This window comes from Perognathus longimembris, chromosome 3, assembly GCF_023159225.1.
Source record: "Perognathus longimembris pacificus isolate PPM17 chromosome 3, ASM2315922v1, whole genome shotgun sequence".
In the NCBI taxonomy this organism is placed as follows: Eukaryota; Metazoa; Chordata; class Mammalia; order Rodentia; family Heteromyidae; genus Perognathus; species Perognathus longimembris.
In genome coordinates, this window is record NC_063163.1 from 96,720,312 (window position 1) to 96,732,838 (window position 12,527).

General features: G+C 48.8%; 1 protein-coding gene across 1 annotated transcript in view; it reads left to right on the top strand.

Annotated features, from left to right (window-relative positions):
• The window catches only part of Bcr (BCR activator of RhoGEF and GTPase), a 132,943-nt gene that overhangs the window by 88,817 nt on the left and 31,599 nt on the right, over positions 1-12,527 (top strand). The window contains exons 8-10 of the mRNA XM_048343524.1: positions 346-486; positions 10,844-10,965; positions 11,811-11,979. Coding sequence (XP_048199481.1) covers positions 346-486; positions 10,844-10,965; positions 11,811-11,979 — 432 coding nt within the window. The remainder of the gene's footprint in view (positions 1-345; positions 487-10,843; positions 10,966-11,810; positions 11,980-12,527) is intronic.

Sequence of the window (12,527 nt, forward strand, 5' to 3'; positions counted from 1 at the left end):
GTTTACTGTATAGAGGCCAGAGATGGTGCTAAATGCCCTATGCTGCACAGGACAGTCCCTTTACCTCACCCCACTGTAACAAAATTATCTGGCCCAGAATGTCAGTAGCACCAAGTTCTAGAAACCCTGCCCTGGATCCTTATAGTAGGACCCCTCTTGGCCATGTGCAAATAGCATGAGTTTGTTGGCTCATCTTTTGGAACTAGGGTCTGCTTCCTAAGAGCTTAGTGGCCACACGTGAGAAGCCAGCAGCTCTGGGTTACGCTCAGAATGGGTAGGTGTGGTTTACACACAGTAGTCGGTCCCAGTATTCCTCTCTAACTCTGGTCTTTCCACCTGGGACAGGACTTGCTGAAGCACACTCCTTCCAGCCACCCTGACCATCCCCTACTGCAGGATGCCCTCCGCATCTCTCAGAACTTCTTGTCCAGTATCAATGAGGAGATCACGCCCCGCCGGCAGTCCATGACTGTGAAGAAGGGAGAGGTGAGTAGTTGCTGGGGGACATAGAACACTTTTCCGTCTCAGACCTGGAGCGTTTTCTGGTCCTCTGCAGACAGTTCAGCCTAACACGGGGAACAGAGGCCCCTTCTGTAACCCTGGTTGGGTACAACCCAGTCTGTGAAGTGCCAGGGTAGCCTTATAGGAGTGACTGCATGCCCCATGCCCACTAGAGATGGTGTCTCTACCTCCTAGCTACCTGTTTTCCTACTGTTTCTGTTGAGTTCTATCCAGAAGGAGATGGCACTTTGCCTGGAATCTTCCTACTTCCTCCTGGGTAGTCTTTCTTTTTTTTTTTTTGGCCAGTCCTGGGCCTTGAACTCAGGGCCTGAGCACTGTCCCTGGCTTCCTTTTGCTCAAGGCTAGCACTCTGCCACTAGAGCCACAGCGCCACTTCTGGCCGTTTTCTGTATATGTGGTGCTGGGGAATCGAACCCAGTGCCTCATGTATACGAGGCAAGCTCCCTTGCCACTAGGCCATATCCCCAGCCCCTGGGTAGTCTTTCATTGAAAACCTGAACACCAGGTTTAAGAATTCATAGGAAAAAAAAAGGGAGGGGCTCATGATTTGTATTTGATACAAGAGAATGGCGGAAGAAGTTGATGTCTTCCGCCTGGAAACTTTCTTTCCCTTGCCCTCTAGCAGCTACTCAACTGTCATTCTCCTTTTATGCACGTTATTAATAAGCAGGCATTGGCCTGCACTTAGATTCTCCCTGAAAGAGGCCCTGTGTATTGCTAGGCAGATAGATGCCTTTTCAGCCTCTGTTAAGTATCACATCTATTAAGGCAGCCACTATTGAGTACAAAATCTGTTAAGCATATCTGAGGAGCAGAGGCCATGAACTGGTGTCCATGTGAGCATCTTTGCTAGAAGCTGTGTAAAAGTGACAGGAGCTGACATCTAAGCTTCTGGGGTTTTATGCAGAAATAGGAGCTGTGACCTCTAGGCAGAACATGACCACCTATATCCACCTCTGAGAACCACTTCCTCCTCTTCTTGCTCATGGGCCAGGTGTGCACTGCTGAGACAATGCCGGTGCTGACCTGCCCAACACACAGTTCTTTCCCTCGTCTCACCTAGGAGTGACAGCAGGCTGCTGTCAGCCCTGTGTTCTTCCACTTGCTTCTCTGGGCTTGGTTGTTTTTCCTGGACTTGGGGTGGGAAGGGCTGGGTAGAGGAGGGAGATTTTACTTCCCAGGCTTCCCCAGGCCCTAGAACAAGGAAGATTCAGGTCCAATCCCAGCATTATGAGGAATGACACACCAAGAAGCCTGGAGTTCGTGGCTTCTCCCCTTGGAGTTGTTACAGCAGGATGGGGATGCAGCCCCTTGTCCCTTAGCACCTAGACCCTCAGCGGCAATAATTTGTGGAAAGAATAGCATGTAGCAATACTCTTGGGCCTCTGTCAGCTCCATGGCCATCTCTGAGCCCATTGAAGGCAGAAATGGGTCCACAACACCTCCCATAGACAGATAGTGATCAGGGCAGAGGCTCTCCACCTGATTCTCCAGTGGCTAGCACCCAGGGGACATACATGTCTCGTGGAGCAACAGAGGGCCCTGATCTTCGTTTTCTCTTGTGGCCTTGGGGCCAACAAAGAAAACAATGTCTGGCATCTTCACCAGCAGTCCACCTGGTTTAGCTACTTGTTGGACTTGTATCTGCTAGGACTTTTTACTGGGTTGGTTCTTGCCAGGCTTACCCTTCCCTCTGGGGATGTTTGCCTCTTTCTCTTCTGCTGGCTGTTACTTTATAAGCGTTCTGACCTCCAGGGAGGCAAGGGTATGAGCTCTTCTCCCCTTGGCCCTTGATACGTTGCTGAGTCTGCCCCTATATCTCTGCCACCATCTCTCCTGTATCCCTGGAGAAAAATAGTTGAATTATTGGAATTCAGCTAGGAAATTGAAGCATTTAGAAAAATGAGGTACCTGAGAGTTGGTAGCCATGTCCTCATCTTTCCTGATTCAAGCCTGATTCTGAGCCATCGTGGCTGAGGTCTCCAGGTAACCAAGCAGGAAGTATCTAGAGGTCAGGTATTTATAAGGACACAGACTAAGTCTTTCAAGCATCTAACCCTGACTGGACACTAGGGAGCGCTTAGGTTCCTCAACTGCCTAAGGAAGAAAAGACTAGGGAGCTAACATGGGATTCTGACTCATACCCTTCATTCAGCACTGTCCTTTAGTACCTCAGTAGTGACTAAGGCATGGAGGTAGATACCCACTCCCCTGCTCCCTGATCCCCAGCCATGACAGGGGCAGACATTACTAAACAGTCATGAAGTCCAAGCTTGCAAGTCCTCAGTAGCCTTCCAGGCTGCCCAACATGTGTACAGTCCTTGATATATAGAAATGAAGCCAAATGGTCTGTACTTCAACCTAGGTTTGATCCTTCCCCACTGCCAGCTTGTGGTATTGATTTGGGGGTACCCCCACTTTCTTTTTAAACTTGGGCATCCATGCTCTCCGAGGACAATGACTTGGCCTTCTGCCTTTTCCTTAGGGGACTGAAAGGGTTTCTTGGCCTGTAAGGGACAATATGAAGGTAAGGGATATGACTTCCCTGCATTGGTACCTTCTCCTGAAAATAGCAGAGGATACTCTCCACAACACCAGGAGGAAGATAGTCCACAGCACTCCCATCCCAAGTGGGAGCTATAGGCTGCTTCCTGTGAGAATTTGAAGCTGGAGAGGGCCTGAGGTTTAGAAATGCCTAGTACTTTTGACCTTATGCCAGTCTCTCAGTTTGGTGTATCACCAAGTAGCAAGTTGCCAAAGGGAAAAAGGAGCTGTGCCTTTTAAGTTCTCTGATGAATGTGGAGGATATTTTTTTTTCTTTTTTAAGTGAGGAAACTGACTCAGAGAGGTTGAATGGTTTGCCTGTGGTCACACAGCTACTAAGCAACTAAGCCAGGATATGAGGCAGATGTCCCCAGTCCCAGGAGTATTAGACTTTGGCTTTCTGATCCCCCATGAACTATCAGTTTACCCACCCTACTTCCTGTTTCTGTTTTGCCTGGGATAGGTGGAACTATTCAGGGAGATGAATGACAGGCCTTTCATCTTCATATCTCTCCCGTTCTGAGGCACTGGCCGGAGCCCCATTCTCTGCTCCTGCCAGGACCATGTCCAAATGGGATTCTCTCTGTAGCTTCCCTGACAGTAGAGAGAGGGAGGAGTCCTGTCAGCATGGACGTACGGCCCATTGCCACAGCATAGCCTCAGTGAGTTGGGGCATCATGGAGAGACCCTGATATGAGCCCTGTGGTATCAACAGCCCCAGCCTTGGCCACCAGTGTGGCTCCTATAATCTCTTCATCCTTTTTGGCTTCAGAGCCTATGCTCTTTTAGAAGTGACTGGGTAACATTACAGGTGGCTCTCTGACTCAGAACAGGGGCCAGAGCTGCCCTAACTGGCCAGCATCCTGACCCCAGAAGACGCAGGATATGTGAGCAACAAAAATCATTTGGGGATTTGGGGGGGGGGGGTGCGCAACCAACTCAGCCTTCAGAAGGAAGGATCCTGCAGGCACGTTTTCCTTCTAGGCCCAGGTCCTGTGGGCTGGTGGGTGGGTGCTCATTTGTTTAGCTGAATTAACTTCACAGTTAGATGACTGATTTCTACTGCTGGGTAATTTCCTTCACGTGGTTGCCTGTCTGCTTTGAGCTCTGTGCTGCATGCTGCTTATGCTTGAGAATGTGTAGGATGATCCAGCCTCTGATGCTGGTTTTCTGCCTATCATCTCTGAGGCCCCTCTCAGAGTAAGACAGCAGACAGTGGGCCTGACAGGTACTGCAAATGGCAACATTGCCATAAGCTGAGGCTGAGGCACTGGGGATCAGGCAGGGAAATGGATGTGTGTGTGTGTGTGTGTGTGTGTGTGTGTGTGTGTGTGTGTGTGTGTGTGTGTTTAATTGGAGATGAGACTCACAGACTTTCTTAAAGCCTGTAATGATTTTAAACTGAGACCACTAGATCTCATCCTCCTAAATAGCTTGGATTACAGGCACAAGCCACTGACAGACTTTGCAACTGATAATTAAAAAGAGTTGGAGACTTCAACATGGTTGTTCATGCCTCAGCTACTCTGGAGATAGAGTCCAGGAAGATACCAATTTGAGGTCAACCTGGGCAAAAAAAAAAAAAAAAAAATAGTGAGACACCATCCCAATTAATAAAGTTGAGTGTGGTGGTTCACAATTGTAATCACAACTACTTAAAAGGATGTTAGTCAGAAGATCACAGTTGTGAGGCTGGCCTCAGACAGAATTGTGAAACTCTACCTGAAAATTTAAGCAAGAAAAAGGAGAGTAGTGGTATGGCTCAAGAGATGGAGCATCCATTTAGCTAGCAGGGAGCCCTGAGTTCAAACACCAGCACTACTAAAATATAGGCAGGCTGTGGCTTGGTGGTAAAGTGCATGGGACTCTGAGTAAATCCTCAGCACACACACACACACACACACCACACACACACACACACACACACACACACACACACGAATGACCTGGACACCATGAGCTCTGCCTTCCAAATACACACACACACACACACACACACACACACACACACACACACACACACACACGAACGACCTGGACACCATGAGCTCTGCCTTCCAAATCCTTGGTACCAAAGGAAGAAACCTCAGCAGGCACCACAAGGCCAAAAGGCAGACACTACAAGGTCAAAGAATTGTCTCTGTCCAGGCTTAAGCCTTTTATTTACCTTTAATAATAATTGTAGAGCTTTTCTCAGCTCATATGGTCCCTGGTTCTCGTTCTTTCTAGGAGCCTGCACACATTACTCAACTCTGCACACCTTACTCTGTGAAGCCAGGGAGCTGGAACTCACTGCATGGGATGGTGATGGTTCTGCAGAGTTAAGATAAAAAAGATTTTTTTTTTTAAATAATACTTTCTCCACACAGGGCCTGATACCTAAGTGCTTATAGTAGCTACTGCCACAAGAATAATTAGCATTGTTCTTCCCAGGCCCTGATCATCCTGTGATGGGTCTCTCTTCACTCTTTTTTTTTCTTTTTTTTCTTTTTTTGCCAGTTCTGGGCCTTGAACTCAGGGCCTGAGCACTGTCCCTGGCTTCTTTTTGCTCAAGGCTAGCGCTCTACCACTTGAACCACAGCACCACTTCTGGCTTTTTCTATGTTGTGCTGAGGAATCGAACCCAGGGCTTCATGTATATGAGGCAGGCACTTTACCACTAGGCCATATTTCCAGCCCAATAGGTTGCTCTTAAGATATAGGAAACCTGGGCCAGAATTGACCCTGAGAGACATTCCAGAGACCAGAGAATGCTAGGGAGTCAGATAACAGACAGGAAAGATGAAAGAAGGGAAAGCCAGTAGGACCCTGGCCTGATGCTCGACTGCAGGTGGGCAGAGAGCAGCCTTGCTGGGCACCTTGTTCCTAGCCCAGCTGCTGGACCCCTGGGGTTCACCATGGCACCCCACAGTCAGGGACACAGAGGGTTAGTTGTCAATCAGGCCCCGGCATTCAATCAGCTCTCCACAAGTACAAATCTTGTCTGGAGGCATAGGAGTGGGGGCAGGATCCCCTGGCTTCATCCAGGGCCAGAATATGCCCACTCAATCCATGCCTGGAGCCACACCAAGACCTACTCGTGGCCAGCAGCTGTCCCCTCCATGTCACCTCTTACTTCCTGTCTTTTCCTTCTATGCATCCTCTCTTTTCAACTGCCATCTGGGCTTTCTTAGGTCACACTGACAAGGCCTTGCCTGGTGTATTGATGACCAGACTACAGTACCTAGACCTGAAATGATTTTTTTTCAATGTTCCTGGGGAGCCATGACTTCTGACTTCCTGGTTGTGTGTCATAGCATACAGCACCCTCAACTGGGAAGTTTTGACAACCCAGGCTGGCCCCAAACTTCTGGGCCCAGTGATTCTCCTATCTCAGACTTATGAGTAGATGGGACTACAAATGTGTACCACCATATAGGCATTATTTTATAGCTGGCCAGGGTGCCAGCATGGTTGGGTTTGGTGAGAGCCTTTTTCCTGGCTTATAGCTGGCTGCCTTTACTGTCCTCACTTGGCCTTTCCACAACAAATGCATTTAGAGAAAAAAAAATCTCTCTTCCTCTTACAGAGACACTAATCCCATTATGAGAGTCCTGCCTATGTGACCTTACCTAAATGTAATCATCCCTAAAGCTCCCCTCACTAACTATCATTACATAGGGGGTTAAGGCTTTAACTGAAAAATGGAGGGAGGGTGATGACCCAGACATTGGGCCCAAAGCAGTGTGCTGGAAGAGGCTACCAGCCTAGGGAAAGACCCCTTAGAAAGGAGGAAACTCCCCTCCTCCTCATTGGCTGAAGTATATGAAAATGGAGGCCTTCATAGGGTCAGAGTAAGGAGGGGCATAATGCATGAAGGACTAAACATGGTGCTTGTGTGCACAAAGTCCTTAGCCAATGGCACCTAATAGCCCTGTGGGCCTTTAGATACGCTATTGCACTTAATCCTCCCAAAAGTGCAACTGGACAGGTCCTTTTCTTCGTCTCCTTTTTTTTTTTCCTGATTGGGATGCTAGGCTAGAACTCTACCACTGAGCTACACTCCCAACCTCACATCTGATTTCTAAGGAAATTGAAACTCACAGAAATAAACTAGCCAAGCTGGCATCTCCAGAGAAAGAGAATCTGCAGGCAGTGAGGGTGGGAGAGTCCTGGACCCCTTCCCTGTCAAGCGGTCTTATTGGTTATTTGAGAAGGCAATGGTGTCCATTCCAGCTGGTACTTTCCACCTGGCTGTAAAGGAGCTCCCAGAAAGACATGGCCTTGCCACCTGCTGCCTTCCCCTACCACTTTGCTTCATTCAAGCACCTCTGAGTTGCTGCCCTTCATTCTCTTAAGTTTTGTGCTTCCCTGTCCCAGCAAGGTCCTAGCCATCTCTTTCCTCTGGCTCTTTCTAACCTCACACCATCCTGAAGATACCATTAAGGGCTATAACCAGACTTTCCTTCTCTCTGTTCCAAGCATCCTGCCTGCACTCCCAGACCCATGGCTGGGTGAACACTTCAGAGTGGGTTGTCTCCTGAACAGGCAGAGACCAAAGTCTTCAGGCTTTCTGTTGGTTCCATATGGGCTGACCCAGCCAGGCCAGGCCTAGGTTACTTTTCTCCCCCATAGGAAGGCTGGGTCCTATGGCGGGGATGAACAAGGAAGCATAGGTGATAGACATGTAGCCACAGGCCAGAGGGGCCAGACCCTTGCCAAGGTCTTCCATATCACCAACTCTGTCCTTGGGTCATCTGTGCTGGACCTGCCGTTTTCTGAAATATGTGCAATGCAGAACTGATGTTTTCTCATGAAGGTAGGAGGATGTCTCAACCTCCTAACACATTATGCAGCTTCCAGCCAGGCCTGGCTGACTTGGATCAGGAGGGAGGCATCTACCCAAGAGTCAGGGGCCCTAGATTGTGGGTCTTTCAGAATTGGTTTTGTTTTGTTTTTTGCCAGTCCTGGGCCTTGGACTCAGGGCCTGAGCACTGTCCCTGGGTTCTTTTTGCTCAAGGCTGGCACTCTACCACTTGAGTCAGAGCCCCACGTCTGGCTTTTTCCATATATATGGCGCTGGGGAATCGAACCCAGGGCTTCATGTATACGAGGCGAGCACTTTACCACTAAGCCATATTCCCAGCCCGGATCTTTGGGAATTTGTTTCCCAGGTCTGAGAAGGCTTTGTCTTATAAGACTGGCTCCAGCTTGCTCTCTCCTGTTCCCAAGCTCTTCTCTTCTCCCACTGTGCTCATTCATTCCCTTGATTTCAGCCCCTCTTCCACATTCCACTCTGTGGATTGGCTAGAATTGTGTTTGGGAACCTGTCCATTTTCTCAGTGCTACAAGGCCCTCTTTTTGATTCTCTGGACATTTCTCTGTGTAGAATTGCAAGACTCCAGACAGTTTGATTTTCTGAAACCAGATCCAGTTCTTCCTTGGGCAACCCTGGTTTGGAGAAGGTCCTGGTAAAAAGGATGTAGCCCCACTTAACTAGCACTCAGGCTACAAGGGGTCTGCTTATGAAATGCACCAACTCACACACTCTTGGAATAGCCTTCGTAGACAGCATTGTGGCTGGGGGAAGTTGGGACTTGTGGCTCCTCTTAAAAAGATGAAGGTTGGCCCAGGTAGAGATGAAATGGATAGGGATGGATCTGGCAACAATCATAGTATCAAAAATGCAGTCCTAAACCAGATTGAGTTTGCAGCCACTGTTAGGGAATAGCCATTTCTGACCTGTAGCTTCTGAGCTGGGCTTAGGGTGCCCTCTGCTGGTGGTTGGAGAAAGCTCAGCCCCTTTGGAGAAAAAATTGCTATCTCCACACGTCACTGCCCCTCACAAGTTCACTTCATCCCCACCTACTATACTAGGGGACGGGATCTTATTCTGTGTCCTTGCTGAGGGCATATTTCTGTAGTCATTCTCTGAGGACCTCAGTGGCCCAAGACTGTCTGTCTCCTTTCTCCCACTGTAGACCCAGCAGGCTACATAACCAGGTCTCTGGAATTTTCCCTCCAGTGCTTCCCCAGATGCACACAGGTTTCTTGCTTCCTGTGGATTCCTGTACCAGACAAGCTGTCTGCCCTCTGCAGGGGAGGGGGGGAAGTAATGGGTGAGTGACGATGAGTCATGGCCTTGGCGTGCCAATAGCCTTCTTGGCCCTTCCACTTATGGGCACCAGCAGCTCTGCAAAAAACCATTCTGTGCCAGCAGCTAGCTGAACTGAGCTGAGCTTCCCTTGATGACATGTGACCTCCGTGCCTGAAAGTAGAGAGGGGGGCTGGCTTAGACTGCATCTGCTTCTGAGAGGCTCTTAGGCCTCCAGCTCCTGCAGTGTGGGGGCAGGCTGAGAAGTAGAGGCTGTAGGTGGCAATGGTGGTCCCCCTCCCCCCATCCTCATTCATTCTGGCTCTGCCAGGATGAAAATGAGGCCTTCCTTTCCACTTCTCCAGATGAAGGTGAGTATACCTCTTACTGGCAAGAAGGTACACTTTGTTTTGTGTGCCTCGCCTGCAGATGTACCCCAAACTCATCTCACTGTGCTGAGATAGTGTGTGGGATAAGGTCTCCTCTGAAATTCCTCCTTAAAACCAGGGATCTCCTGGGCTGGAAACCATTTTAGAGACCAGTAAGTATGTTGCTTGCTCACTGGGATAGAAGCTCAGTTTTCATATTTGACAAATGAGCATAGGAACCTGATTTGGTAGGGACCAAATCATCCTGACTCTGTCCTTGGCATACAATAAGCCCCAGCCCTAATAAGGTGCTGGTCTATTGAATGAATAATTGACTTACTGCAGTATGCCCATTCAGTGGCCTGAGCTGTGCAAGCAAGGACTGTCCCTTGACTTTAAGATAAAGTACTGAGGTGTAGAAAGGCTTGGGACTTACTGGAAGATCATATTTTTTATTCCTTAGATTATCCTATGTCTGCCCACCCAAGTTCTCAGGCAGCAAGTGCCTGGGCAAGAACAGAGGATATACTCCTACTTGGATCCTCCCCATCCTGTCTAGTCAGAACTGGAAAGTGGATTTTCAGGTGTGAGGCCCCTAGCTTCCTTATGAACTAGGCCCTTTCTTCCTCACCACCAGCACTGGCCCTCCTAGATTGCTCTCGTGTCTACCATCTTTTCACTGGGACTGCTACATCTATACATACCGTGCCAGTCTCGTCTCTCCATGGGAACAGCCCCTCCTTTGCATGGCTAGTTTCTTGTCATTATTAGGCCTGTTTGCTATCCCTCCAGAGGGGCACCAGCTATCTTGTCTAAAGAGGACTGTCCTGTCATTCTTCCTTAGAGCATTTGTTTGATTGTGAATCATCCTCCCTGGCTTCCAGTCCAATGACTATCACTGCCCTACATCTACCGAGCCTCTTCTCCAACCTAAGCACCCAGGAGGGACTCAGAAATCTTTGTTGTTCCCTTGGTTTTAGCCCCTCTGCCATGGCCCACTCTCTGTTCCTTGATTGGCTAGAATTGTATTTAGGAACTGTCAGTCTTCTCTAGGCTAGAAGGCCCTGGACCTTTCTTTGTGTAGAGCTGCACACTCCAGGTAGTTTGACCTTTTGAAGACAGAGAAGTGCACCTAGCTCCTTTTAACATTTTGATGAGATGGATGGAACATTTCAAAAAGTAAGTCTGAGAGCTGGATATAGAGGGGATGCAATCTCCCTAGGGGAAAAGTTTTCCAAGTCAGTTTACTCCTACCAACTGGAAGGACCCAGCACACTTCATCCCACCCACCCCACCCAGGCTACTCCTAACTTGAGCCCTTCCCCCATGCCTACAGCACCGGCAGCTGCTGAAGGACAGCTTCATGGTGGAACTGGTAGAGGGGGCTCGTAAGCTTCGTCACGTTTTCCTGTTCACCGACCTGCTCCTCTGCACCAAGCTCAAGAAGCAGAGTGGAGGGTGAGTGACAACATTTACCCAGGAGGAGACTATGCTTTAGTACTCCAGTGTTGAGGATCTCCCTGTGGAGCATGATTAAAGCAGTGTGACCAGGCCTACTCAAAGTCAAGAGTTGTCACTACTAATCTGGGGATGCCATAGATCAAGGCTAATGACTCAGCTTCTCTTCCAATGTGAGGAGTAAACCTGACCGTCACTGTCACATACATTGGAGGAAGGACTGGTTGTAAATGATATGAGAAAAGTATGTCGAGTGAAGGGCCTGCTTTGGGAATATATTGTTAGGCAAGTGCGCTCCCTGAGCCTGGTGATGGTGGCTGTTATTCTCTGCATAGGCTTGTAGATCTCCCCCACCTCCACCAGGGGTCAGCCTCACCCAGAATTGAGCAGAGCAAAGAGGGTCACATTGGAAAGAACCACAACTGAGTTCTTGGATTCTGCTTTTTGTGAGCCTAGTAGAGATCCTCTGTCTACTCATCTACCAAGTGAGGAAATAGTATTGGATAGATCTACAGCTCCTCAGACTCTGCAGCTCTGAGTTTTAGTTCTGTCCTGCCATTTTCAAGACATGCTCCCATGATAGCCACTAACGTCAAGGTCAACACAGAATAAAGGGGACCAGGGATCCTTATGCCTTGATGCTTGGAGTCTTATGTGGAATAACTGCTCCCAGGAGACACTGAGGCTGCCAGTATTTGCTAATGGCCTCATGGTATACAGATTGGGTTTTAGGTTGCATAAACCATACACAGCTGTGAACCTAGGCTCTCTGGCAGGAATGAAAAGCTATGACATTATTAAAGGAAGATGATCAGCGAGTTAACGTTCTCCTTCTCCTTATCCAGCAAAACCCAGCAGTATGACTGCAAATGGTACATTCCACTCACGGATCTCAGCTTCCAGATGGTGGATGAGTCAGAGGCAGCACCCAACATCCCCCTGGTGCCAGATGAGGAGCTAGATGCCTTGAAGATCAAGATCTCTCAGATCAAAAGTGACATCCAGAGAGAGAAGGTGAGACTAGCTGAGGGAATAAGAGCCAGGCCCTGTGTGGCCTAAATGGATAGCAGCCCCTTGTGCCCAGGCTAGTAGTTGCTCTCTTTGCCAAGCATCTGCTCTCCAGGACCTGATGGGGCCTCTGTGAACAACTCTCAGCTCTTGGAGTGCTGGGTATCTATCTGCTCATATCCAGACACTGAGCTGTCCTAAGAGCCCAGCTAAATTAGGGTTCTCATACTAGAACCACTATCAACCTGGTCCTGATGGGAAGTGAAAGGTGTTGGACCTAGATGTTCATCGTATACCTTTTATAGAGTACTTATTTTACCTGAAAGATGGCCTAATGACTAGTTTTCTGACATAGGATTTCACATAGAAAACTTGGTTAAACTGGTGGCTCTTGTCTGACCTATGTCCATTTTATTCTTGCCTGCCTGCCTATCACTCTGGTTGTTAGGATCCTGACCTTGTTCCTTCTCCCTCCTATCCCCACCCTCTATCCCCACCTGCATCCCAGGGAAGACCTAGGCCAGAATAGTCCATGATTCCTCTGATGGAAGGTA